This window comes from Heliangelus exortis, chromosome 10, assembly GCF_036169615.1.
Source record: "Heliangelus exortis chromosome 10, bHelExo1.hap1, whole genome shotgun sequence".
NCBI classification, from domain to species: domain Eukaryota; kingdom Metazoa; phylum Chordata; class Aves; order Apodiformes; family Trochilidae; genus Heliangelus; species Heliangelus exortis.
In genome coordinates, this window is record NC_092431.1 from 4,950,387 (window position 1) to 4,977,572 (window position 27,186).

At 45.2% G+C, this 27,186-nt stretch overlaps 3 protein-coding genes across 11 annotated transcripts in view; 2 read left to right on the forward strand and 1 right to left on the reverse strand.

Moving 5' to 3' along the window:
- Positions 1–3,249, forward strand: part of REEP1 (receptor accessory protein 1) — a 77,986-nt gene extending 74,737 nt beyond the window's left edge. For 2 of the 4 annotated variants that reach the window (XM_071753227.1, XM_071753228.1), the window contains exon 10: positions 3,127–3,181. In XM_071753227.1, coding sequence (XP_071609328.1) covers positions 3,127–3,166 — 40 coding nt within the window. In that variant the 3' untranslated portion in view covers positions 3,167–3,181. Of the gene's footprint in view, positions 1–3,126 lie in introns of all 4 variants that reach the window. The other 2 variants (XM_071753223.1, XM_071753229.1) reach the window with 2 other exon arrangements.
- A 407-nt stretch (positions 3,250–3,656) lies between these two features.
- MRPL35 (mitochondrial ribosomal protein L35) lies at positions 3,657–5,445 on the reverse strand. Its single transcript, XM_071753231.1, has 4 exons — positions 5,225–5,445; positions 4,940–5,108; positions 4,167–4,311; positions 3,657–3,983 (listed from the first exon to the last, which is right to left on the reverse strand). The coding sequence occupies exons 1-4, from the start codon at positions 5,256–5,258 to the stop codon at positions 3,795–3,797; spliced, it is 537 nt and encodes a 178-aa protein (XP_071609332.1). The 5' UTR covers positions 5,259–5,445; the 3' UTR covers positions 3,657–3,794.
- A 164-nt stretch (positions 5,446–5,609) lies between these two features.
- On the forward strand, positions 5,610–26,230 carry IMMT (inner membrane mitochondrial protein). 6 transcript variants are annotated; one of them, XM_071753212.1, is made up of 15 exons: positions 5,610–5,755; positions 9,756–9,832; positions 10,277–10,466; positions 12,143–12,263; positions 13,097–13,177; positions 14,249–14,350; positions 16,464–16,600; positions 17,500–17,603; positions 19,132–19,267; positions 20,187–20,316; positions 21,398–21,412; positions 22,915–23,138; positions 24,294–24,425; positions 24,817–24,946; positions 25,280–26,230. In XM_071753212.1, the coding sequence occupies exons 1-15, from the start codon at positions 5,711–5,713 to the stop codon at positions 25,885–25,887; spliced, it is 2,232 nt and encodes a 743-aa protein (XP_071609313.1). In that variant the 5' UTR covers positions 5,610–5,710; the 3' UTR covers positions 25,888–26,230. The 6 variants fall into 6 exon arrangements, with proteins under 6 accessions (XP_071609313.1, XP_071609314.1, XP_071609315.1 ...); XM_071753213.1 differs by having other exon boundaries at positions 13,100–13,177; XM_071753214.1 differs by lacking the exon at positions 21,398–21,412.
- Positions 26,231–27,186: the final 956 nt, after the last annotated feature.

The window sequence follows — 27,186 nt, forward strand, 5'->3', positions numbered from 1 at the left end:
CGTTCCCACTGAGGTGCTGCTGGTTTATTTGCACGAGCAGAGCAGGGCACTGGGTCTGAGCTGCTTTTTGGAGCCTGGAGTTTTGCCTGTAGCATGGAGTTTGGTTAGAAGCCCCGGAGCCAGATGGAGTGGTGTATTTGTATCCATATATAAATGAGAAATATAAAAGAAGAGGAAAGACGTGGTAGGGTTTATGTGTTTGTGCTTCAAGTTGGTGTCTCTTGTAAGTGTTGAGCATGTGAGATTCACACATAAATTAATTATTTGTGTTTGCCCTTGGACCCGTCACGTAGATTAGAAGAACATTTAGCAGTATGCAGAAGGTGGTGGCATCACTGATGGGTCAGCACATGGGCTTGGTGCTGAAACCCCCCCAGGATGCCAGCAGCCAGCTGGAGTTTATCAGGCTCAGAGCTCAATCTGCAGTGGCCTTTGAAACCTTTTCTCTGCCGGATATGCATCCAGATCCCAGCTGTCCCTGACTGATGGATCCCTGAGGTTTCCCCCCAGAGCTTCCTACATAAGTGGGGAAGAGAGAAATTAATTATGTGCACGCACAAACGTTTGTCTGAGCTGGCCAGGAAGTGGAAAAAAGCAAGCAGGTATTTCCTGTGTCTGCCACAGGATTTGGCCTCGTTACCTGAGAATTTTATTTCCTTTACATGTGCTAATTTTATTGTATTTTGCAATGGTCAAGAAGGAAAAATCTTCAGAAAGTAGATTGGAAAAAACCCAACAAACCTGTTTAAATAGCAGTTACAGGAGAGTCAGTCCTTGGAAGATATTCAGCAAAAGCTTTGAGGAGCTGAGCTTGTGTGCTTTATTTTTAAGCAGCTTTAGAGTTTATTTGATTTCTTTTGGCAAACATTTAAAAGAAATGGAAAAACTGCCTGCAGTGTTAGCAGAAAATAAAACCCTGTTGCAAGCAAGCTATGTTTCCTGCTATGCAAAGGGCTGCCATAAGATAAAAAGCTGACAAGTTTGCACTCAATTATGCCAAAAAACCCCACGAACATAGAGCTGCATAACATCTGATAAATTCTATTCTCAGACATGCTATATTAGTATTGATTCTCACTAAAATTATTAAATGTGCATCTAATCTGCTGTTTGACTGTACACTTGACTTTAGCATTTCTTACGTGCTGAGATGAAATTGTTGACAAGGGAGTTGCCTTATATCTCTCAGAATCTTCACTGTATAAAGGAGAAAAATAAACCTTTTCATATCTCTGGCAAAAAAAAAAATGTTTTAATTTATCAAGGGAGCTGTATATTTGTGTATAGATAGACAAGAAATGGGAGCACCAGCACCGAGTGCTGTAGCGTTTGCTTTGCATACTGAAGAGAACAGTCACTTGCTTTTGATTCCTCATCTTCCACACACAGGTTGTTTACAGGTGTTGCCCCCAGTCCATCATTTCACTCTTTGGCTACTTGAGTTCATTCGGAATAACCACCAGACGCGAAATCTTTGGTTGAGCCCAGGAACAAGCCCGAGTCCCCCGCTCGCCTTCCTGCGCTCATCCTGACCCCTCCTGGCAAACCCGGGATGGAGCACGGAGGACGCGTGGATGGTGGCTTCATGGGAGGGTGGTGGTGGGGAGCAGCTCTCAGCTTCCTCCCAGCTCAGGTTCCGAGGGTGCATTCCGGGTAACTGCTTGCAGATTACACCTCAAAGCAAGCAGGCCTTCAGCTGATGGTTTAAAATAGAGACGGATCTGGCTTAAGTAAGAAAAACCCGGGTTTGAGACCTTTCAGGCAGCTGTCTTCTGATCAGTGTTGTAGGGCAGGCAGAGATCTGACTGCCCAGAGATGGCCTGGGGAGTGTGACCCTGAAGCAGGCCAGCCCTACAAAGCTCAGCCATTGACCTGTGCCAAGCTCAGGTGGAATTTGCATTATTGTAAAAAAGTAAAATTGGAAGCTGAGGGGAAGGAAACCGCTGCTGAAGATGGTCCATAGAAAATGGGCTGGTGAATTACCTTACACATTTATCTGAAATTCACCTCAATTATGAGAGAATAAGGTCCAGCAGCTCAGTGCAGCCCTCCACACCTCCTTTCTTGTGGCAGAGGCCAGTGCCAGTGCAGTTACAGCCACCGCCAGCTGCTGGCTCAGCTTCACATCAGAGACACATTAAGACAGACTTAATGTGTGTCATTGTCACCTTGGAATTAACCCCACACTAATCTAAATTGTGTAAGTGCAAACCCAGGCAAATCGGGTTATTTATCCCTAATGAGAGGGAGAAAGCTGCTCGGAGAGCTGTGCTGCTCCCCAGCCTCACGAGAAGAGCCTCCTGCCTCTGACTGCTCTCTGAAGTGTTCTCATGTAGTGATGAACCCCTCGTGCTTGTGACCCAATGCTCTTTAATCACAGTCTCCTTTTTTTTGCTGTTTGTTTCAAGTACCCGTTGTGCATCCAGCACCACTTGGAAATAGCAGAGAACATTGCACTGGGATTTGCATTTAGACAAAGTAAGGATGGTAATTGTGCACTTCATGTGATTTCTTCCCTGTGATGAAATGGTACACTTAATGCCTCACAGCAAGGGCCATTACAACAGTATTCCAAAGGTTGCTGTTTTGCTGGTTTTGTTACACTGCTTGATATACATCTTGAATAAAGTCTTAAATCTTTTCTTTAAAAAAAAAAAAAAACAGGAAAAAAGAAAACATCTGTAGTCTGTTCACTGTATCTGGCAGGCCAGAATAATTACTTTTGATGGCTGTATTATTTTTATCTCAATTCTGGCTGACTGTATATAGATGTATTCACTAAGTGCTGCATGTCCTTCAGAACTTTCTGTATTATGAACTGGAAAAAATACAGCTACTGAACACTGAGTGATGAGTGAATTCATTGACTTGCTACAGCCTTGTACAGCAAACCTCTTGCTATCCAGGGAGCTCTGGAAATGATAACTGGGGACCACCTGCTTAATAATGGGTTAATTAGTAGTGAACACTTCGGAGCTACTGCTAAAAGTAACTGCTTTTGATACACTTCCTGGAGAATTGGCTTTGTAGGGAAAACTTCCAATCTAGCCCTTAGTGAAACCAGGTAAGAGATGTTCTGTACACTCCAAAAGGATCCAGTAATAAATCCCTGTGTTTTTTCCATAGATGTGTGATCAGAGATGTGCAGTGTGAGGCTCAAGTTTAAAGAAAGAAAAAAAAAACCACCCAAGAAAATATTCAGAATTTACTGCTTGAGAATGTGAGAACATTGTATAGGACCCAGAGACCACACTGGATACAAAATGTGAGTCTTGTAATGACTTGTGCTCTGGTGAACACATTTTTAAATGAGTTATAAAAACTGCCTATAGACATGAATTTTGTATGCTCTCCAGCATGAAGACACAATGAGTTTATCTGGGATCATGACAGGAAACAACACTGAGACAGACCCTGCCCTCCCTTCTCCCATTCCCAGGATTACTCCATTCAGGGAGCTACCAATAAATATGGACAAAATACACATTTCAACACATTTCTCTTCAAAAATGTAAGAGTAAACATGTTGAATTGTTCACTTTCAGTGATGTTTAGACAGTACTCATCCATGTACATGTTACTAGCACAGGAAACTGACAGTCATAACATGCAGGTGAGCAGCTTCTGTGAAGTAAAACACAAACTGCAGCTCAGGATAATCTTGAATATTCCTTTATTTGGGGCTGATAATTCTGATCAGATGATATGCATATGGACTCTGTTTATTTAGAAATAATTACAGATCTGTGTGCCAACACCTCCTTCCTAGAGAGCTGCACAAATTAAACAGATTTCTACAGACGAAGATTCGTGCGATCGTGGTACTTCTGGTAGGGATCATCAACATACCAGTTTCTTCTTTTCCAGAAAGAAGTGGTCATTTTATCAAGGAGTTTACACTGTGTCCTATTGCAAAAAACCAGCTCCCTCAAACGCTTCCTCTGGGCTGCTGACTTCTTCCACAGCTTCCTCTTATAACCAGCCTGCCAGAAGAAAAGACAGAGAACTGTTAACTGGGTCCCTGCAAATACACACTGAGAAGCAAACTGGTTTTACCAGCACAGAAGTCTCTGTATGGAGCTTTTTTTCACTTCCATACAAGCTGCTGCTCTCTAACATAAGGCTGTAAAAATGCTTTTATTAAAAAAATGAAAGAAAAGTCTTACCTTTCTCCTAACCCAAAGGCCATTGTGCAGCCTGAGGAACCTGTCAATGACAGCTTTCACAGTTTTCCTCTTTCCTTTCCTCAAGCTGTAGTAAGTGACAGTCCTCACTGGCTGCTGCAGTATATTTGGGAGTAGAGATGTGACACTAAAAAACATCCACAAAGCAGGGGAAAAAAAAAAAAAAACAGAACAGGAATAAAACATCTTTTTAGAAATATAACAATCTTTTTCACATAGAGAGAAATCAGAAATGGCTGTGGCTTGTCTGAAGGAGGTTATACATGAACCCAGTGTTCCAGGCCAGGTTGGATGGGGCTCGGAGGAACCTGGGCTGGCAGGAGGTGTCCCTGCCCATGCAGGGGGTTGGAGCTGGGTGACCTCTGGGATCCCTTCCAACCCAAACCCTTCTGTCAGTCTTTGCCGACACCGCAGCGCTTCACACCAACTGCAGCGCTGAACTCCAGCTAAAGGAGCCTTGAAGTTATTCCACACACAGCACCTTTTATCTAATAAAAGCGCTCAAAGACTCAAAGCAAACATTAAACTGCTACCGGCATCCAGAAATCACTTTCAGAATATTAAAGACCGGCAAGGGACACAGTGCTGACCGTAACAACAGCTTTGGGAGCGCCCGTGTCTGCGGAGCATCTCCCATCTCCCAAATCCCATTTGCATCCTGCTCCAGGGCTCACGGGGATCCATTCACTGCAGCAAAACGCAGTCAATTAAGTTTGCATTTTTCTACACCGGAGGACAGCGCGGCCCGTACGTACCTGCCGAGGACGGAGGCGGCTCCTCCCGCGGGCCCCGTCCCCCAGGGCACCGCCGCTTTCCAGAGCGGAGCCGCTGCCGGTGCCCGCGCTTCCCTAACGCAGCACCCGGAGAGGGCGCGTCCCGGCGCGGAGCAGCGGGCGGCCCAGGGGACCCAACGCCTCAGGATCCCTGCGGAGAGACGGAGCCTCAGGAGCCGCCCTGCCCCGCACCGCCGCCATTTCGCGGCCTCCCCCTCGCCCCCCCCCCAAGCCCCGACATGGCCGCCCCTCGCGCACCGCACTCACCCGCCACCGCACCGCGCGCCACCGCCGCCGCCATCTCCCAGCGCTCGGCTACGGCGGCCGGCGAAGGTCACGCTACGGCGAGGGCGGAGCGGCGCCGAGCCCCGCCTGGAGAAGCTCCGGAGAGCTCCGTCCTCGTTACGCAGGACCTCACGATTCAGCCCCGCCTCATCCCCCGCCGGGGAGCCGCAGGGTACCGCACGGTCCCGCTCCCCGCCCCGCAAACCCCGCGCAAGCGCAGCGGGACCGCCCCGGGCGGTGTGAGGGCGTCATTTGCATACAGCCACCTCCCAGCGCTCTGATTGGACGCCGGGCCCGTCACTCTCCGCTGGCAGCGGACACGCCCCCGCCGGAGCGGAAGTCGCCGCCGCCGCTCGCGCACGCGCCCCGCAGGCGGTGTGGGGGGGGCGGAGGAGGCGGCGCTGGGAGTCACCGCGCACGGCGCCTTCTGACGCCTGACCCCGGGTGCCGCCGGTTCCGCGGGCGGCCATGCTGCGGGCGTGTCACCGAGCGGGGGTCGCTGCGGCCGCGCAGGTGAGCGGGGAGGCGGGTGGCGGGGAGCCGGTGTCCCTATGGCCTGCCCTGCGGACAGTGAGGCCTGGCTGCCCCCCGTGAGGGAACCGGGCCGGGAATAGCGGGCGAGAGGGGTGAGGGGACGGGAGGTGCTGCGCGTCCTCTAATTGCGTCTCGGTCTTTTCTGAATGACTCCGCACGCCCGGGCCGCCATTGGCTGCTGGGATTTTGAGGGGCGGCCGCCAGCGCCAACGGGGCGCCGGGGCGGGCGGGAGCTGACGGGCGGGAGGCCGCGTGTACTACGAGTCCCGGCGTGCGTCGCGGCGCCTCCGCGTGGGGCTGGGCGGAACGCCCTCCGCAAGGCATGCTGGGAGTTGTAGTCCCCCGCGCGTCTCCTATCGGCTGTCGGCCCGCGGAGCAGTGGGGCGGGCCGGGGCTGCCGCGCTGCATGCTGGGGGATGTAGTCTGCGGGGCCGTCATTGCCCGCACCGGGCCTGCCCCCGCCTCTCCCGCTCGTCCCGGCCCTGGGGCAGCGCCGGGGAGCGGCGGCCGCATCGCGGAGGAGCAGCGGGGCTGGGCGGTGGCACAGGGTCCGCCGGCTTCTCGGCGGAGGGGCGGCCGGGCCCGTTCACCGGTGGGGAAGGACGTGACCTTGCCTTCCCCGCCGCGGCCTCCCCTCTGCCCGTCCCGGTACCTCCCAGCCCCGCCTTGAGCCCGGGGGGACCCAGAGCCCGGCCGGGGGGTGCCGGTGCTCGGGGTGATGAGGAGCTTCGGGTGTGGGGGGTCCCGGGTGGCCGCGGTGGGGACACTTGAGTCCCGAGAATCGGACACGCAGAGGAGAAGCGATGCCGGGGGCAGGAGGCGCCTCCGGGTGTGTTCGGGACCTTTGTCCTTCCACATCAGCAGAGCTTGGGGTGATCCCGGTGCTAAGGAGCCTTTTCAAAACAGTTGTCCCATTTGTAAGACACTACGAGGGGTTTCTAGGTGAGGGTGACTCCTCTGCTAAGGCCCCAACTTGTATTCCAGGTGTTCTGCTTAACAGTAATTAAAAATAATTTAATTAAATCACTTTTACAGTTCCACTCTACATTCCAGCATTCATTACTCAGTTCCCACAGTTCAGCAGAGGACAAATGGTGTGTTCAGCCCCCTCAGGGACAGTGACAGTGATAGTGACAGTCACCCACTGCCTTTTCCACCCCACAGACAGGTTCCTCTGCTGCTCTCCAAGGCAGGAGGGTGATGCCCACTAAAATAAGGCTCAGGGCTTTCAGGCCTGTGGAAGGTTTGAGCTGGGTTTTAAGCAGACAGAAAACAGGGTTTGCAGGTGTTTATCACTCAGGGCTTTTTGCCTCTGTTCTGCCTTAAGGAGGATGTGTCCAGAAGGGCTGCAGCTCAGGATTTGGGTCTGGAAAGGTTCAGTGGAAGTAGTAGTTGACTGTGGTGTTGGTCAAAGGTTGGACTTGGATGATTTTGGAAGTCTCTTCCAGCCTAAAAAGTCTGTGATTCTCTGAAGAGCTGTGCAAAGAGAGATGCTGCAGCACTCTGACATTTCTTCTCTGTATCTTTGCAGTTTCCTCACTTCAAAAAACAACTTTTTTTCCCCCCATTTATTTCATATCTCCTGATGAGACTGAACACAGGAGAGATTGTTTTGACAGCAAGAGTGTCAACATGCTTGAACCTGGTGACAGGGAGAGGTTGAGCTGGGACTGGATGCACACAGGGAATGTCATGTTGGGAGTTACCTGTGAATTGTCTGCCTGAAAAGCAGATTTTTAAATTTTGTTAATGAGGTTCTGCTGTCTCTACCTGTCCTGAGTGCTTTGCAGTCACATGGATAACCTCAAATGCTGGATTCACTGCAGCTCTTTAATATTAACCAGAGGGAAGGTAGGAAGTGCCCTGGAAAGTGGTGATGTAGTAGGAGGTAATGAGTGTAAAACTGGAAGTATTTAAGGAGTTAGGTGAAACAAAAAGCACGTGGGACTGCTGGCAGAGGAACAAGAAATGGCAACAGCTGCCCTGCAGTGCCTTGCCACAGGGATCTGTGTGTGTGATGCCTTATCCAAAGGGTTTTCCCTGTCTTCTGCAGAACAGAAGGTTTATTTCTGCCTTTTCCAGGGCATATCAATGTATGATACTTTTTTTTTTTTTTTTTTCCAAATCCTTTGAGGCATTATTACAAATAAATAACAGGGATCTGTTATTTACAACCTGAAGCAGGGTTTCTCCTCCATCCTGTGAACTTTCTGTGTGCAGCAGGAGCAGATGTGTTTACTGAAGGTGGGAGAACTAAATGGGTCTGTGGTGTTTTTTGCCATCTCTTGATGTGACCAGGGCTGTTGCCAATGTGAAAAATGATGAACTGGCCCAGGTGCCAAGGTTAGAGCTGTGGTGGCCTCCAGGATCACCTGGAAGGCAAGTCCAGCCTCAGAGGGATGGGCAAGTGAGCTGCCTTAAACTCCCTCAGGTTGTGGCACAGGGTGGGATGACCTCCAGAAACCCTGGCTTGGGGATGGCAACTTATTTCCAGGTGAGCATTAGGGAAAATAACATAAAAACAACATCAGTGTTGGAAAGGACTGAAATTTAACTGATTAATAAAAAATAACTTCCCCCCTCTCATTTTGTTGGGTTGAGCTCTGTGTATAATGCTCAAACAATTTGCTCATCCTGTGCTTCATGGTGTAAGAGGGTCCTGTCAAGACTTAGAACATGTCCAGCAGTCAATTACAAAATGTTTGAAGTGGGTTTTATTAGTGACATTCCCCTTAAAAGGGTCAGTGAAACCTCAGTGTATGCTTCTGAGGCAGTCAAATCTAATAATCAAAAATACTACAGATTATATTTATTATTTTGCTTCCTTCCTATCCTTTGCAAAGCAGCCATGGAGCACAACCAGAGCTCACCAAGGTCTCAGGGGTAAGAAAAGCACATTCCCTGTTGCTGTACTCATGCTCCTGTGACTAATTAAAAATACTTGGCTGCTGCTCTGGAAAGAATAGGAAATTCAGTGTTCCTGCCTTTCCTCTCTGTGCTGCTGGACAAGGATTGGACCTAAACTACAAGACTTCTACTTGTTGCTTATTGCCATGTGCAAAAGGAAATAGAGAAACTTATCCTCTGGGGGAATGTTGCAGTGAAGCATTTCCCAGTTTTCATTTTTAAAGAAAAAAATTTCTCATTGCCTAAAATATCTCAGCTGTGGGAAAAGTTCCTTCTGTGCCTTCTGCTCTGATTTCCCCCTGAGTCCTGTGTTCCTCTTTTGGCAATTCATTGGGGAGGGGGAGGAAAAAAAAACCTGAGGGACAAAGTTTTTCCTTCTGTAGGCTGGAGTATCTTCACAGTCTTTCTGGTTAATCTTAATTTTCATATAAAATATAAAGAAGATAAAAATCATTGGTAATATGGTTTTTGTTAAGTAGAATGTAATGAAATATCACTCCCCATAAAGCAATTTAATTTATATTATAATCTGATGCCTATCTGGAAGGGAGGTGTGTTCTTACTCCTCTTAAAGAGGAAGTCTTGATTTGGGAGCTCAAGGAGAGCTGCTGGTGTGTCTTCAGAAATAAAAATAGTTTTAAATATTTAATATAGTTTTTAATAGTTATCAGTATCTAAACAGCTGGTTTTGTCCTCTGCATTGCTCCCAGCCAAGCTTTTGTAGCACGTGAGACTGCTGAGGAGACTCTGAACTCTCCTGGTTGTACTGTCTAGATGTGAGGTAGGGAACATAAATAGGGCAAAGCAATGCAGAAATAAGATGGGGTAGGTTGGTTTTTTTTCCCCTTGTTTTTCAAAATGCCTCAGTACTGCTTAAAAAATTCTGACTTCTGAGCTGCACCCGAGAACACCCTCTCCTTTGCTTAGGGAAAACAGGATCTCATGTCCCTGCTTTAGTGGGGGGGGACACGTGCAGGTTGTCATGATGGAAATAAGTGGTCCAGTAGTGATTCTGAGGTGAAAAGATGTTTCAAGGTGTTCCCTGCTCACCCCTCTCCTCCTCCCCTTGCAGAGCAGCCGCTGCAGGCGAGCACCGCTCCGGCCATCACGGCTCTGCCGGGGCTATGCCACCTCCTCAGGAGAGTCTGGGTATGTAGGTGCTGGGTTTGGAGGGGTGGAGTTGGTTCTGTTGTGATGACCAAGAGGGAATCTGCTCCTAAGTTTCATCACCAGTGGGTGGTGGTGGTGGGATTTTTGTGTTGAGTAACTTTTATTCTCACGCTTCTGCCTGCTCCTCCTTTGGGTCAGACAGATTTAAGGGAAGCAAATCAGTGGGATTGGTTTTAGAAAGAAGGCTGTGGGTTATCACCAGAGCTTTGGGTGAGTCATGAACCAGAATGGTAGGAGGGACTTGCTGATGCTGAAGTGATTTAAAGTGTGTGCTGGGTTTGGTGGCAAGCTTCTGGAACAGAGTGGTTGCCCCCAGCTGTGTTCTCTGTGCCCCCAGCTGTAAGCTAAAAAGACTCACAGACTGTTGGGTGTTTGTCACGTAATACAATTTGCACAACTTTCACTTTTCTTCCTCCCCACCAGTGTTTCTGTAGGCAAAATCATTGGTGCAGGTGTCCTGGTGGTGGGTGGAGGAGTAGGTGGGACTGTCCTGTATGCCAGCTACGATGCACAGTTCCGGGAGAGCGTGGAGAAGGCTGTTCCCTACTCTGACAAACTCTTTGAGCTGGCACTTGGTCCTGCGCCTTACACTGTACCCATGCCAAAGAAACCAGTAAGTGCTCCCCTCTCACCCCCACCCTCTCATTTTTCTACTTTTTAAAGAGAGCTCTTTAGTTTTCAAATTCTGGTTAATTTTGCTGCGTGCTAAGATTTAAGGATTCCTATTAAAGGAGTTTAAAGTTAGATTTAAATTAGGATTCGAAGTTAAAGTAGACTTAAATTAAGAAGGTTTAAGAATTATCCACCAAGATACTACTTTGTGCTCCCTAACTCCTGCTTTTACATTTTCATTATCTTGTGAATTTGGTCTGTGCATTGTTAAACTGTTATTTTTATTTACAGTAAAATAACCTAGTAGGATCCTAACAGAATAACTGCTCTGCTTATACTCTGAAATGCATTTGGGAAAGAGAGGGGTAGGTTACATGTTGGAATTTACTGTTTTACTTGAGGCTTATTGTAGTTAACAATGTGTCAGGATTATAAGAAAATTATTCTAAACTGAACTTACTTTAAAGAGAACTGAGAATATTTTTTAAGGAATAGGGATTTGAATGGTACAGATCCAGGCATAAGCATCACACCTTGAAATCTTCTTGGCATGGAAAACCTGATGTTGGCTTCAGCAGAGCTCTGGAAGTCAAATCTGGAAGTTTCTCCATTCCTGCATCTGAATGCAAATGCTGCCTGATTATCCAAGAATGCTAAAAGCTGCTCTGGTCATGGTTGTCTTGAGCTTTAAGAAGATCTGACCTTCAATAAACCCAAAATATTCTTAAATGGAGTGAAAGACATCTGTTGTTAATGAATGGGAGAGTACCAGTTAACTAAAAGTGTCACTTCTGCCTTTAGCTCCACTTCACTTGTGATCATCCATCCAACCTCTGAACACCTCCCAGCCAGTAGTAAATGTGGCAAATCAGACTGTTCAGAGGGCAAAATCATCATCTGCCCAGTCCTGGCTGTAACTCACATGCTTTTATTATTATTATTATCTTATGGCTTTGCATGATGGATATTAATGGATTGATATTAAAACCTCACAATGCTCTGTGCATGAGTGTCTGCTGTGAACAGGAGCAGCTGAAGCTTTTCAAAGGGAAATGGGTGAATCCATGCAGATCAGATTCTTCCATGCCTGCCAAACCAATGCCAAGCCTGTAGCATCTTCTGTTCAACTGGATAAAACCATTTTTGTTCTTTTTAAGCATATCTTTAATTATGCAGTCACTCATCTTTTAAAACAATTATATAATTTTCTTTCTTCCAACTTGAAATTTGGCAGGATGGGAGGGGTGTCAATAAGTGCTCAAGAGGTAATAAAAGAAGTGTCAGCTGAATTAATTTAAAGTATTCCAGTATGGATAAATCATGTGCAAGGGGAAATCAGTGAAATCAGCTTTCCAGAATTGTTTCACACCTTCATGTACTTGTGGGTTTTATAGTTTCTGTGTAATCTCTAGACTCTCAAAACACTTAGAAGTGTTTGGATTTTTTGGGGCATGAAATGATGGTGTATATAGTGTAATGAAAATTGCCACTACTATACCTTAGTTTTGGAGAGGTGAAAATTGTAAATTAAAAATCAAGGCTACATTTTTCATGTGTACCTTGAAGTTTAGATTCATGATACAGTCATCTATATATTCAAATGTTCTTTTCTGTATAGTTGGTGAGACACAAGCTGTTTAGAAATCTGAGTATATTCCTTATTTTTGATTTTTTAAGACACAGCAAGGTCCACTGAAGATCTCATCTGTAGCAGAAGTAATGAAAGAGTCTAGAATGCCTGCTAGCAAATCTCAGATGAGCAAAACAGAAGCTGTTGCTCCTTCAGAAGAAAAAGAAGGTAACTACAGAATGTTGTATTGAGAGAAGCAAAGTATTTAATGATCTCTTACATCTAGGGTAGATTAAAATACTCTTTGGGATGGTTGAAGATGAGTATGCTGTAATTTCTTAGATTATTGCTGTTTCTTTTCAGTCCTGAGAAAATGGGCCTAAAATGGTTAAACTTTTTTTTTTTTTTTTTTTTTGCCAGTTTTGTTAATGAAACTATATTTACTGAAAATATATTTACTTTAACAAATACTGGGAATCTAACATGAACAATGACCATCCTGCATTTTTTTAAATGTGAGACTGAGCAGGAAGAGCACTCTGGTTGCTGCACTCTGAGGCCAGTTACCTCTTCTTGCAAGCACAAGCATCTTAATCTTGGATAATTACTGAGGTACTGGAAAGCCAGATCAAGTGGAACTGGTTTAGAGAGGAGCAGTTGTGGCATCTTTTTACATTTCTCTGTCATGGCTCTGTGTGTGTGTATGTGTAATAACTGCTGTTTTTCTAGGAAATTCTCTTCTGGAAAGAATAATATCAATGTCCATATATGTTTCTACACAGGAAAAAAAGTCTTACAAGTCTGTTCTTAGATGATAGCTCATGTATACTTAATGAGAAAAAACTGCCTTACTCTGAGGGTGCCAAGGCTCAGGCTGCCCAGGGAGGTTGTGGTGTCCCCTTCTCTGGAGATATTCAGAACCCACCTGAATGCAGTCCTGTGTAATGTGGTGATCCTGCTTTAGTGGGAGAGCTGGACTGGATGATCTCTTGAGGTCCCTTCCAACTCTTTGACAATTCTGTGATTCTGAGAAAAACTGGTTTTGTTCTGTTATTTAACAGCAGGCAAGGCTGCAGCACAGATCATCTCGGCAACAGGGGTAGCCATGTCGGTGCCAGCTCCAGGGATACAGACTGAAGAAGGTGAAAAACATCATCTAAACATGATGAAGAAAACCATAATCCTGTAGCTTCAAGTGTACAAGTTTTTATTTCTGAGTTGGTATTTGTCAGGTTTTAGGGACATGGTTCTTTGTGCCTTTCACAGAAACAATTTCCATCATCTGTTCGTAGATTTTTTTTAATACACAAGAGTCTGAGATTGATTCCTGGGCCAGGATAGGTGTGAATGCAGAGGAAAGTTTGGCTTTGTGCTGGAATGGAACCTGTACAGTTCAGGTTCCCCCTGTGGCTTTCAGATTGAGGTTCAGAAAAGCACATCAGCCAAGGGCCAAGAGGAGAAACTGCATTTATTGTTTTACTCCATAAGAATTACCAGCTCCTACAGGACAGTCTCTTTCAGAGGAGATTGTATTCATTTTGTTTTGTATGAACACATTTCATAACAAGTATGTCAGCAATAAATGTATTTTTCAGAGTTAGCATAATTAAAAGGCAACCTGATGGCTTTTGTTGCAGCATGAGTGTGAGAGCTGAGAGGTCTGGGATCTCTCCTCAGTTCAGGTGCAGACTTGCTGTTGATCTTGAGAAAGTTCCTTAGGTCAGTGCTCACTCTTAAGGCATTTTAAGTAGCCTTAGGCTAGGGAGTAGTGTAGAATTGTGGTTCACCATAGCCCTCTCACTCATCTTTTCTTATTTTGGATAAACTCTCTTCTAAGAATGCCAAAGAACTGAAAAAATAAGATACTAACTTAAATGTTAAGCTTGTCTCTGTGTTTTTCACTTCTTGATTTGCCTTTCACTTCTGAATCTCCTGTATTTCTGTAATTACACAGCATAAAATCTACAGATGCATGTGAGGTATCCATGCTTCTCTCTTTACTGTTAAGCTGGTTTGAGACTGGCCTTTGTCATTATGGATATAAAAACTCTTGACGTAGTTTCAGCATTACTTTGGACAGAAGACAGATTTATAATGTGATACTGACTCTGAAAATCAGTTTTCAGAAGAAAGCTGCTCTCTTACAAGTAATCCACATCCTAATTTGGATGCTTCACTTGAAAACAGCTTAACACTTTCTTACTTTTGAATAGGTAAAGAACACGAAGGTTCCCGTGCTATAAAAGAGAGGTCACCAGAAGAAGTTGCTGCCCGACTTGCCCAGCAAGACAAAGAGGAGCAAGAGAAGGTATCAGGTGAGTCCACACTGTCAGTTTTCCTCTGTTATACCTGACAGAAGAATTGTTGGACTATTGGCTTTAGAGTTCTAAGTTGCTTATGCACCTCTTTGCTATTGTCCCTCTGTTGTGTTGGCAGAAAGAGTGGTGCTGAATCTCCTTCCACCCAATAAGATCCTTAGAAACCAGTAAGTCAGAGAATGACAGAGTGGACCTCCAGGTTCTGTAGTCCATTCTCCTGCTTGGAGAGCTGGGGAAGTGAAGAACACACTATTTCAGTTGAAAGGAACTTAAAACAATTATCTAGTCCAACTGCCTGACCTGTTCAGAGCTGGCCAGGTTAAAGCATTGCCCAGGTGCCTCTACAACACTGAGGGGCATCAGCCACCTCTCTAGGAAGCCTCCTCCAGTGTTTGACCACCCTCCTGAAGTGCAAATAATGTTCCTTCTGCAGAAGGGTTGTCCAGACCCTTCTACCCTGGAGCTGTGAAGCTCTGTGAGGATGGAGATGGTTCCACCTCTCTGAGAAGCTTTGCCAGTGCTCCTTGTGATGGAGAATGTGATACATCCAATTAATTTCTCTTGCTGGCACTTGGATCTGTTGCTTCTTGCCTTCTCTCTGAGCAGTCTGGTTCAGTCAGTAAGGCATTATTTAAGGTACCCCTCACTTGTTTTTTTTTAGATTTTTAAATACTTCTGGGCTGTAGTTTGGTCTTGGTTTGGCTGCAGAGTGATCAAGTCAGGGAGTTTTGGGTGCTTCCATGGTTTGCCTTACGGGAAGTTAGAAAAATAGAGATAATTTCTTTGGTGGGTAGTGTTTTGTTGTCTGGCACATCTGAGCACTCTGTAGCCAGGTACCTTGACATGTCCCTTCTGAAAGCAAACCCAGTTCAAGCTGCAGATTGCTTGCAGTGTTAGCAAGAGTCCATCTTGTCCTTCAGCCAGTGCTGGAGAGGATAAGAGGGAGACCAGGCTCTTGGAGAAAGGGGTTGGCTCTTGAAGAATGACTTCTGACTTGGGGCAGTGCAAGGACAGCTGAGAGCTCTTCAGCCCTTCTGTGGTGAGACCTGGAGTCTCTGGAGGTGGGTAGGACAGAGACATTGACTACAAAGATGCTGAACAGAAACTGTTTAAGTGAAAGTTTACTGCTGATGTAGGAGCAGTGAAAATGGGTTTGAAAGGGAGGCCACTGACTGGACATGCTTCAGCCTGCTGTGGCAGCTGTGGCCATTTTATTTTATTATTCTCTTTGTGCTTGGCAAGAGCTGATGGTGGAAGAAGTGCTGGCACAGTGCTGCCCTTGATCTGGCCTGTCCTGACTGCTGTGTAGGGAAACAGCACCTTGGCAGATGTCCTGACCACACTCAGAATTTCCTCTGAGTGTTCTGATCCTCAGCCAAAGTCTGAGCCTTGGGGTGTTGTTGCACAGAAGGGATGAGAAGGATGTACAAGCCTGGACTGAACAGGCTCAGAGTGGACGTGGTGGTTGTGGTCTGCTGCTGCTTTGCTGTTTGGAGCTTTGTCTGGGGTAGAAGAGCAACATGAAGAGAAATAAAAGGCTTGGCATGAGCTGTCTGCTTTGTACAAGGACACTTTGCAAGTGAAGAAGCTGAGGTGTTACACTGAAAAAATCCAGAGGGGTGTTTACTGGAAAGGTGGATTTACTTAGAATAAATGTCTGACTCCAGCAAGGCAGAAGCTGCTCTGGTTAACATTCTGGTTTGGTTCCTTCTTGGATCTCATTTGTGACTGTGGGAATAGGTAGTTGAGTCCATCACCTTGGCTAGGAAGAGTAACTCTGCTTTTGGAAGATGGGGAAAAAATTCTTGTTTCCTCTTAATAAGCATTGCAACAAATGAAGATGGGAGAAAATTTGTTGATTTAAATGCATTCCTCTGCAGAAACATAGTAAGGGTCTTCCAAGCTCTATTGCTCTGACGTGCAGACTTGCAGCTTAGAGCCACTCTACAGGAGGGTTTTCTGGCAACATTTCTTCTGCAGGCTGCAAGCTTAACTGATTCTGTGGGATCATAGAAAATAATGTAAGGAGATGCTGAGGATAAAACATGTCATTTCTACTCATATTAAGGCTCTTTTCTTCACCATTTAAGTCAATGAATTTTTTTTACAGCCCTTGCAGCAACTTTGGAAGCAGCCCTCAGCTCAACAACTCGTACGACCCTTCAGGCAATCACTGCCCAGGAGTCTGCAGTGCAGGCAGTGAATGCCCACTCCCAAATACTGAAGGAGGCCATGGACAGCTCTGAGGTAAGCTGGACAAATGGGGACAATTTTAATTTTTTTTTTAAACTATATTCATCAAAACTTTTTTATTTCAGAATTGAAGACAAAGTTGTAAGCTTTTCTTGCAATATCTGTACTTCTGTCACAGTTTTAACCAATATTTCCACTTTCGAAATGTGGGTTTGCTTTTGAATTTTTTTATCTCCAACCCCTTTATTTCCCTGGTTCAAGAAGAAAGTTCAGGTTTACACACTGATATTCTTCCCAGTGTATTTTAACTCCCAAGCCTATTTTTAACCTAACTGTAGTGGGGTTTTGTGCTGTCCATCCTGATAATTCCACTGAACAATTCCCTTTTCCAAAATCTTATTGTTGGATTGTTCATTTCTTGTCTGGAAACGAGTAGGGGAGTGCATGAATGGTACCAGCTTGTGGTTCTGGTGTGCTGATGATGGGGTTTGTGTGGAACTGCTGCTTCCTATTCAGTCCTGGAGCAGAGAATATAATCCAGTGGTTAATCACTGAGTAGGGGCAGTCAGGCAACTAAACAAACACTCAAGATTTCACCTTATAGTTAGAAAAAGAAGTGTCTTAAGGGTTTGCCTCTAAGCTTAAATATTAAACTTGATTTAAAATTAAGAAAATTGAAAGTATAATGGTACTTTAAGCTTAAAAAAAGCAATTTTAAAGTGTTACAGTACTTCAGCACATATAGAGATTTCCACCTAGTGCTGTGGCATCCTATGAGCTCTTCTGCATGGACAAATGGCTGTTGCCCCAGGGGAAAAAACCACTAAGAATCAAACAGAAGGGTAAATTAATTCATAAAGCTTCCAGCTGAGCCGTTGGTAAAACATGAAACTGAGTGAAATAACTCTGTTTCAGGGTTGTGGTGGTTCTCATTAGGCATCTGTGTTTCTTAGGATACTGGGGAGAAAAAACCATCTCAGTGGCGCACCCTGGAGGAAGCGCTGAAGGATCGGAGGAGAGCAGTGGATGAAGCTGCTGATGCCCTTCTGAAAGCCAAGTAAGCTGCTTGGTTGTGGGGCCTCTGGAGTGGTCAGGGGATATCACCCATGGGAGGGCTGGCAGACAAAAGATGAGTTTTCATGAAGTCTGCAGTCACCTGTGTTCAGATTAAACCAGTGTGTTGGTGCCAAATCAAAAAAATAAAAGCTGCATTGCTAACAAATGTTTTAATTTGCTGAATGAACAGCTCAGGGGCCTGTGAGCATGGTCCTCACTGTACCAAAGAGTCTGAAACAATCCTATTTTTCTTTTTAAGAACTTGTTCATCTCCTTCGTACTTACATATAGTGTTGGTAACCTCAAGTAAGATTAAAAAAAATCTATAATAGCAACTATTATTTTTGGTTGATTTTGTCAATATTAAACTTATTGCAAGGACTCCATGACTGTATTGAGTCAGTAGCATCACCAGCTTCTTTCAGCTGTAATGAAAAATTAAACCTTGCAGCCTCATTTGAGTCCTCCACCTGTCAGCAGAGTTGCTTTTAAGGTTAGATTTTTACTGAGCACATTTCCAAACACCCTGAATTCTGAAATGAAGCACTGCTGGTAACTCAGGGTTCCACATGAACCACCTTGATGTGCCCTGAGCCTGATGTGCAGGTTCACTGTTTAGGGATTATAGCAGCAGAAATAAGATGACAGACAAATATTTCCACCTCACCATTGTAATGAAGACAGAAATAAATTTGGAAACCTTTTAATGCTTCTGAGGCTTAGAGGGAAACATCTTTGAAGCTGCATGGTATGAGCTTCTCTTACTGTAGAAGTTGCTGTGCTGTCTAAATAGGAGGTGTAGCCCAGGTTTCAAAGAGTGGAACTAAGCTAACACAAACCCCAGAAGCAGTAGTGTTCATTCTTTGTTGCTCTGTTGGATGCTGTCCCTTTTATTTATTTACTTACTTGTTTTAAAGCTTGTTCCTTACTCCAATGAGGTCATTAGAAACCTCCACTGCTTTGAATGGATTTGGAAAAGCAACATTTTTTTTACTTTCCTTAATTTCCAATTATGCTAGAGGAAAGTGGTTCTTTCTTAAATTACAAAAAAATAATAATCTATCTTTACAGAGCTCTATAAATTTTCTCCCATCCTCATTTATCTCCACCAGTCATCATGTCCAAAACACTACTGCAAGAGTAAGCCATCTATATTAAAAATGTTTCCTTAATACTCTGTTATGTGATGGAAATGTCTGCTTTCTAATCCTAACTTAGCTTTACTAACACTTAACACTTTTCAGTGAACTTTCCTCTGCCCCATCCAGCTAAGTCTTGAGTCCTGAGTACTAACTGTACTGTAAATAATTCTCATTATACATGGAATAAACACACTGACATCTTTAGGCTTCAGGCTGTGGAAAGAAAAATCTTCAACCACAGCATCCTATCCATAGAGCTGGGTAGGTAGATCCCATGGGTAGATGGGAACACCAGTAGAGTTATCCAGTAGCTCCTCCTATAAATACAGACAGTATAAAGCAAACTTTTCTGTATGTGTTACAAATAGCAGCTTCTGCTCTTTTCAGAGAGGAGTTGGAGAAGACAAAAGGTGTAATTGAGAATGCTAAGAAGTCTCAGCTTGCAGGAGCCAAACCTCACATTGTTGCTGCAGAGGAAAATCTTCGTCACCTGATAGCTGACTTGGACAATGTTGTGAAAAAGGTAATGGGTCCCCAGACTGCTCTGGAGAGTAGTCTTACCACTAGAGTAAGAACTCTTGGCAGCTTGTGCAAGCCTCCCATTCCCAAATGCTCTGTAATAATAACAACATTTTAATTAATTTTAAAATTAACATTTTAAAAGCATCAGTTCTGATCTTTTTTTTTAAGGCTATACTCAAACCTTTGAGCTGATTATATACCAGTGAACAGTCATTAAAAGATCTCTGCAAGTCTGAGTTCTGTCCTGAAAGAGCCTCCAGCCAGCTTGATTCATGTCTGTCCCTTCTGTAGACAACTTAAAGTTCTTTCCATTTGATGCTGAGAGAAATTTACCATGAGTTTAGGAAGGAGTAGTAGCAAATTGTGCTAATGACTGGGTGGGTAAATTAATTTACAGCTCAGAAGACTAAGAAATGTAAAAGTGAAAGTTATCATCTCCTTTGCAGCACAGCTGATAATTCATCAGATGTCTTTTGAGAGGAGAATTAAGGCTAAAGTTGGAAATATCAGCACTTAGATGAGAGAGGGGAGGCAGCCATCACAGGCTTACTAGGTCTATATGGTAGCTGAAAGCAGAGAAAAAGCTGGAGATCTTTAAGCTACTGATCTGAATTAAGATACTCTTTGGTCCTGTCTAGGCTCTGGACTGGCTGCCTACATACAGTGTGTGTGTGTGTGTGTGTGAGGAGAAATGGATTTGTGGTAGTTCTGCAAATATTTATTGTATACAAGAGGTTTGGTGTCACAGGGTGGGTTTTTTTCTCTCCCAAGAGTTTGCTTTGGTTGGTTTGGAGGGAAACAGCATCTACCACTAACTGGGAGCCTGGTCATAAACTTTACATGTGTGTTTTCAATTACCTGCCTTGAAAAATAAACTGATCTTTTTGGGTTTTTTTTTGTTTTTTTTTTTTTTGCTACAGGTTCAGGCAGCACAGTCTGAGGCCAAAATAGTGGCTCAGTACCATGAGCTTGTGGCTACAGCCAGAGAAGAGTTTCAGCGAGAGCTTGACAGTATCACTCCTGATGTAAAACCTGGCTGGAAGGGGCTAAGTAAGTCTGAGATGGCTGGGTTATGTCATGCTTGTTACATGCATAATACATACATGCATACATACACACATACATACTGGGGTTTCTAGTGTTTTTGTGATTGCAGCCACTGAATTGGATGCCTAGGGACCTGTTTTCCATCTTGTGTGGTTGGTTTGAGTGAAGTTAGTTTACAATTAAAATAAGTAAGTAATCTAAAGCAGGTGTTATGAAAACATAAATTCTGGAAATTACCTGTGCCATCTTGGAAGTTTCACAAAATGAAGGTTTTGTATGATAAATATAGCTGTTCAGACACCTCACTGATGAAGTGTTTGTCTGGCTGACTCTGTGACTGTAGGTATTCTCATACACCTAAATACATTCCAATTGTTCATACCCTGCCATACCTATCCCCCAGTCTATGTCATTTCTAAATTAAGCTGACCCACTAACTTACCTGGAACACCAGAGGCTGCTGCATGGGAGGCAGTGAGCAGGCATCTTACATTTTGTTTATGCCACGACTGCTGCAGTTCTGTGCCTGAGATCTGAAAACTTATCAGCTGCCTTTCCTGTGAAAGATAAAGGGAGCACATCTTGGGTTGTGCAATCCCTGCCCTTTTGAGGAAGGAAAAGGAAGCTCCTGGTGGTTTCCATGCTCTCCATTTCACACTGCTGTGACTTTCTGAAGCACAGGAGCTGACTTGTTTGGGTCCATGGCTCTCACTGCTGCTTGGGAATTTGTTTCTCATCCAGCTGCTTCTGATTTATAAGAACCTAGAACCATCAGACTATAAAATTTCCAGTGTCCTGAAGCACTTTACTACTTAAAGCTTATATTCCTAGATTTGGCCAAACTTCAGCATCAATCTGTAGGTTTCCATGGTGATTTTAGTGGTTGGGATGTGTTGGGCTACATCGTGCCTACAACACAGAGTTTTATACTTGACCTGCTGTTTTCCCAAGTCCCTGGAGATTTGGTGTCATGTTTATGTCACTGTAGATAAGAAGCTCTTTGTTTTCTGCTTCACTTTTGCATGACTGACCCACTGTAGTGAATGTGCATTAACTTTTCCAACCTCTCCTCTTTCTGTTGCAGAGATAACTGACTTAGGTGAGTTTCTGTATGTATCTTCTTCTGGTCTTGTGAATATCATCTATTCTCTTTGTCCTTTTTTATGTTTGTGTGCTACATCACTTTAAATTACAGGCAGTATCAACGAGGGGGTAAATACTGCTTTCCAATTCAGGCTGAGGTGTGCTTTGGGTTCCTTTCCACTAATTTTGCATGTCTAGCTTTGTCAGGTCACAATTTGTCTAGCAGCACTTGCAGGTGAGTGTGATCACTGACTTGTGAGAACCAGATTTAAATTTTCCCTGAGCTGGTTGGTATCTGCTGCTGAGACTCCAATGAGAATCAAACTGTGACCAATCCAGTTAACCTCTGAGATGGTGTTTCCCACCTTCCAGCAGTCCTGGCTTGAGAGAGGAGCTGGATACAGCAGCTCCTGCTGATGCCACTGAACCATCTGGATACTGTGGATGCTTGAGAAGCCACGTAGGGCTGCTGTGAGCTGGGTCACTGAAACCAGATTAATTTCATTTGAAGTTGGCTTGATTCTCTGATCTTCACCATTGATTATAGAAGCGCTGATTAAGTATTTGATTCTGAGGTTGAGAATAATAATTTATTTTTTCCCTTTTGATCAAAGAAACGTGGTTTAAAGCCAGAGTGCACTAAACTCCCTTCTGTTTTGAAATTCAGCAGCTGAGTGAAGTGGTGCTGCTCAGCTTCCCTGCTGGGCACGAGCACCTTGCACTGAGCTCTCCTGCACCAGTCCTTTCTCAAGCACTCAGCAGCAGGATGGCTGAAGTACTGTGGAACTTCACTTGCTTTGGACCCTGCAGAAATGTCAAGTAGTCCCTGGTTTGCCAGACAGGCAGCTCAGCTGTCAGACAGTGCAAAATGAGCTGTAGCATTTTAGAGAGCCTGTGCCATTCTCAGGTGATCAGGTGTACAGATGCTGCAGTTGTAGCTCGTGTCCTCTGTTGTCAGGAGAAAAGTAGCAAACTCCATAGCAGCCACAGATGGGGTTGTGTGACCCTGCTGCTCTTGGAGCAGCCAAACCTGACAGATGCAAATTGAGGTAAGAAATCAGATTGAGAACAGTCCAGAAGGAGAGGACATAACTAACTCTGTCTGTCTCTCAAAATGACTTCAGGATCAAATTTCCTTAAGTTTGTATCCAGCTGGAGGTATCAGTGCTTGAGGTATTACATATCTGTGTGCTGTCACAGGGGAAAGCACATGGTTGTGTAAAGAGAAAAGGGGACAAAATCATCATCAGTCTTTAATCAAGTGTGACACGGATGGAGGAGTGTAAATAATAGCTGTGAATCCCTTAAAAAAAATCCAGGATAATTTTCAAGGATGGAAAAGCTTGTAGGTGTGGCTCAGAAAGTGGTATGGGTGGGCATTAGCACAGGGACAAGGAGCTTGGTGTTCTCCAGGACTCTGAATAAGACTTGAGCCTCGGAGTACTGGGGTGGGAGGTGAACAGGCACTGTGGTGGTGGCTTCCTCCCAGACCTCTCTGACTCTCTGTGTTCTCCTCAGCTGGACAGTTATCAACAGATGACTTAAACTCCCTGATTGCACACGCCCACCGTCGCATTGATCAGCTGAACAAGGAGCTGGCAGAGCAGAGGGTGAGGGAGCAGCAGCACATAGAGACAGCCCTGGAGAAGCAGAAACTTGAAGATAAAAAAGCATTTGAGGCAGCTGTGGCCAAAGCACTGGAGCGTCACAAAAATGAGATCGAACTAGAACAGGAGAAAAAGGTAAAGTGGTGTAAAAGCACCCATTTGGAACTCAGAAAGGATGTAGGAGAGCTGGAAGTTCATGGAAGAGCAACTGGGATGGGAGACTTCAGATAGGGTGACCCCAAGCTAAGTGTGGAAAGGAGATGCTGAGCAAGGAAACTCAGAATGTATCAGAACAGTGTGGCCAACAGGTCCAGGGAAGGGATTCTGCCCCTGTGCTCAGCCCTGGGGAGGCCACAGCTTGAGTCCTGTGTCCAGTTCTGGGCCCCTCAGCTCAGGAAGGAGATTGAGGTGTTGGAGCAGGTCCAGGGAAGAGCCAGGAGGCTGTGAAGGGATCCAGCAGAATTCCTGTGAGGAAGGGCTGAGGGAGCTGGGGGTGTTCAGGCTGGAGAAAAGGAGGCTCAGGGGAGACCTCATCACTCTCTACAACTCCCTGACAGGAGGTTGGAGGCAGGGGGGGTTGGGCTCTTCTCCCAGGCAGCTCTCAGTAAGACAAGTGGGCATGGGCTTAAGCTCTGCCAGGGGAGGGTTAGGGTGGATATTAGGAAAAAATTCTCTACAGGGAGGGTGATCAGGCATTGGAATGGGCTGCCCAGGGAGGTGGTGGATTCTCCATCCCTGGAGGATTTAAAAAGAGACTGAATGTGGCACTCAGTAACCACGGGGGGAGTGGATCAGGGGTTGGACTTGCTGACCTCAGAGGTCCTTTCCAACCCAGCTGATTCTGTGATTCTGTAAAATCACACGATGAGACAGGGAGAGACTTCATGTTCCTGCCTGCTGCTAGAGATAGGGGTCAAAATAAATGTTTGATCTGACCCAGCATGACCATCTCAAGGCTGTGTAGCCCCTCCAGGAGGTATCTCCAAGTCTTTCCACTCTTTGCCAGTGGCTGGGGATTTGATTTCTTTCCAAAAGACAATGAAAACTCAGAATTAACCCCCCAGTACAGGCACTATGGACTAAAAAGGCATTTAATGTCTTTAGGAAGAGGTTCAGCTACAGAAATGGACCTTGGCAGCTTAAAATGAAACATGGGCTCTGTCAATGCCACCTGCATAAAATGTACCCTAGGCAATCACTGATGGATGATGATATAAGAGTGTCAAGCAGTTGAAAAATAGCAGTGTAACAACTACAACAAATAGTAACAGCTGCTCATGTGTGTAACAGGTTGAAGAAGTCCGAGAGGTGATGGAGAGTGAGATGAGGACCCAGCTGAGGCGACAGGCTGCTGCCCACACTGACCATCTGAGAGATGTTCTGAAGATCCAGGAACAGGAGCTGAAGGTGGAATTTGAGCAGGTAAGGGAGAAGAGTCCCCAGGGGAATTAGTGGGATATCTGAACCCTTGCAAAGAACACACTCCATAGGATGGGAGTCTTGAGCCATCTTTCAGAACGCTGAAATGCAGGGTGGGGAGGAAAGGCTTTGTCTTGAAGAGATCTATTGAAAGGTGCCTGAAGGTGTAGGTTTTATTCAGACTTAAAAGCTTTTGCTATAGGTGAAAAATTTTTGACAGTTACAAATGCAGTTAATTGTTAAATTCACCCTAGTAAGGCTTCTTACAGGTATATTGTATTTACTATTGCACTGTCCCTAGGAACAAGATTTATAGAAACCTATCAAAATTAAGGTAAAAAAGCCCAACCTGATCAGCTGTTCCTGGTCCAACACGTGTGTTTTGCTGTTTCAGAACCTGTCAGAGAAACTCAGTGAGCAGGAGATGGAATTCAGACGCCTCACTCAGGAGCAGCTGGACAACTTCACCATGGATATAAACACTGCCTATGCCAGGCTGAAGGGAATCGAGCAAGCAGTTGAGAGTGAGCACTGACACTGCATTTCTTTAAGGACTAAAGCTGCCATCTTCTGGGGCCTCTCACCCAAAAACCTAAGCACAGCCTTAGGCATGGAGCTCAGGGGCCTGGGTTTGGCACAGTGTGGAGCCCCCAGCAAATCCAAACTGCACGAATCCAAAGCTGTTGTCTTGTTCTGACCCTAACCTGGGGATCTCAGAGCTGACTTGAGATGGGAGTGCCAGGGGGGTGACTGCTTTTGAAAGCAGTGGCTTTAAGGGGGTGGCTGTTGCTTTTTTTTAAAACTCTTCCCATACACATGCTTCTGGCTGAAAGTTCCCTTCTTGACTTATCTTGCAGGTCACGCAGAAGCAGAAGAGGAAGCCAGAAAAGCCCATCAGCTGTGGCTTTCTGTTGAAGCCCTCAAATACTGCATGAAAACAGCCTCTGGGGATAGTCCCACGGAGCCCCTGGAGAGCGCAGTGAAGGCCATCAAAGCCAGCTGCTCCAACAATGCCTTCACAGACACCTTGACAGCAGCTCTGCCCCAGGAGTCCCTGACACGGGGGGTGTACAGTGAAGAGGCCCTCAGGGCACGTTTCTACACAGTCCAAAAACTGGCAAAACGAGTAGCTATGATCGATGAGACAAGAAACAGCTTGTATCAGTACTTCCTGTCTTACCTGCAGTCGCTGCTGGTGTTTCACCCTCAGCAGCTGAAGCCCCCCACTGAGCTCAGCCCTGATGACCTCGACACCTTTAAATTACTGTCTTATGCTTCCTACTGCATCGAGCACGGAGACCTGGAGCTGGCAGCTAAATTTGTCAACCAGTTAAGAGGAGAGTCCAGGAGGGTGGCTCACGACTGGCTGAACGAAGCACGAATGACCCTAGAAACAAAACAAATTGTGGATATCTTAACAGCCTATGCCAGTGCCGTGGGGATAGGGACAACTCAAGTGCAGTGAGGGTAGTTACCAAGGCAGTTCAGCAATTGTTTGTGCTGGAAAGAAATTCCACCATCTCCCAAAGGTTGCAAACCAAGCTGCTGGCAGGGGCTGGAAGCGTTCGATCCAAGCCCAGGTACCGTCCTGTTTCCTTGCACTGTATTTAACACCATCACCTGTTGTATTTGTATTGGGTTTGAGTTATCATGACAACCATCTTCAGGAAGCTTCTCTACAATTTGTGTAACGAGTTTGTTTCCCCATCTTACCAAGCGGGCTTGTGATCCAACCAAAATAATGTTTGTAACCTACCATTAATGATTTGCCACTTCGTCAGCTGAATAAAAAAGATTCAACCACTTTTTCCTGCTGTTCAGTCTCCTATTTAAACATGAAGTACAGCAGGGCAGGATGAGAACAGCCTTTCTCCATGATGTGAACAAGACAAAACTTCTCTTGTTTTATTCCTTTCAAGGAGCAAGAATGAATCAATATGAGCAGTGTGGCTAAGGAATTTGTACAAGCTGTAAAAAAAAAAATCCATGTCTGAGTACAGGTTTGCACAGGCATGTCAGAGCACTCTGGTGGACTTCTCTCCCCAACTTGTTTCTTGTCAGACTGCTCTTCTGTAGTTCCAGAAACCCAGGTATTTCTGTCTAGAAGTGATTTTGGTTCAGCCATGACAGCTCACATGAAGACCAAGCTCTTCCCTTCCTCCTCTTCCCTTTCCCTTAATTCTTACCACCAGTGAAGCCAGACTGATCAGACTTTTTAGTACCCACCTCCTGAAATGAGTAACCATGGCTTAGGCTCCCTGCTGATCCAATTTTAAATTGTTGGTACAACAAAACAAAAAGCTCATCACCAGCTCTGAAAGCCCTGGAGCTTTGCTTACCCTCCACTTGTAGTCACACATTTCAGAGGAGGCAGTTTGCTTTCTGAAGCAAACCTTGCCTTCAGCCAGCTTTACTGTCAGGCCATTCCTGGAAAACAAGGAACACTTCACTTTTAAGCCTTCTAAGAGGTTGTTTGTTCTACCTCTAGCAGCTGTTGTTTCCCAAACCCATTACTGAATTACCCTGAGGCTGCTGTTTGCTGCTGAAGTGCTCCCACTTGTCCTGCAGCATCATGCATATAAGGGTTTTATTTTTCACAAAGAAGAATCAACTTGCTAACCACTTTTCAATAGAATATGGTTTAACCCTCTCAGGAACAAGACCTTCTTTGCCTGTTCAAGACAGCTACCTTAAAAAAGACCTTCCAGAGACTTCTACAATCTGAGAAGAGCAGCCCAGTGCTGCAAAGGCCACTTAACTGCAA

What these genes read in the sequence shown, in the direction of transcription:
- IMMT (XM_071753212.1), top strand. Translation starts at nt 5,711, where the DNA reads ATGCTGCGGGCGTGTCACCGAGCGGGGGTCGCTGCGGCCGCGCAG. An exon ending in TACCCATGCCAAAGAAACCA is followed by an intron (nt 10,467 to 12,142) that starts GTAAGTGCTCCC and finishes TGATTTTTTAAG; the next exon opens with ACACAGCAAGGTCCACTGAA. An exon ending in TGGACAATGTTGTGAAAAAG is followed by an intron (nt 19,268 to 20,186) that starts GTAATGGGTCCC and finishes TTTTTGCTACAG; the next exon opens with GTTCAGGCAGCACAGTCTGA.
- MRPL35 (XM_071753231.1), bottom strand. Translation starts at nt 5,258, where the DNA reads ATGGCGGCGGCGGTGGCGCGCGGTGCGGTGGCGG. An exon ending in GGCGCGCGGTGCGGTGGCGG is followed by an intron (nt 5,109 to 5,224) that starts GTGAGTGCGGTG and finishes GTCTCTCCGCAG; the next exon opens with GGATCCTGAGGCGTTGGGTC. An exon ending in GCCTTTGGGTTAGGAGAAAG is followed by an intron (nt 3,984 to 4,166) that starts GTAAGACTTTTC and finishes TTCTTCTGGCAG; the next exon opens with GCTGGTTATAAGAGGAAGCT.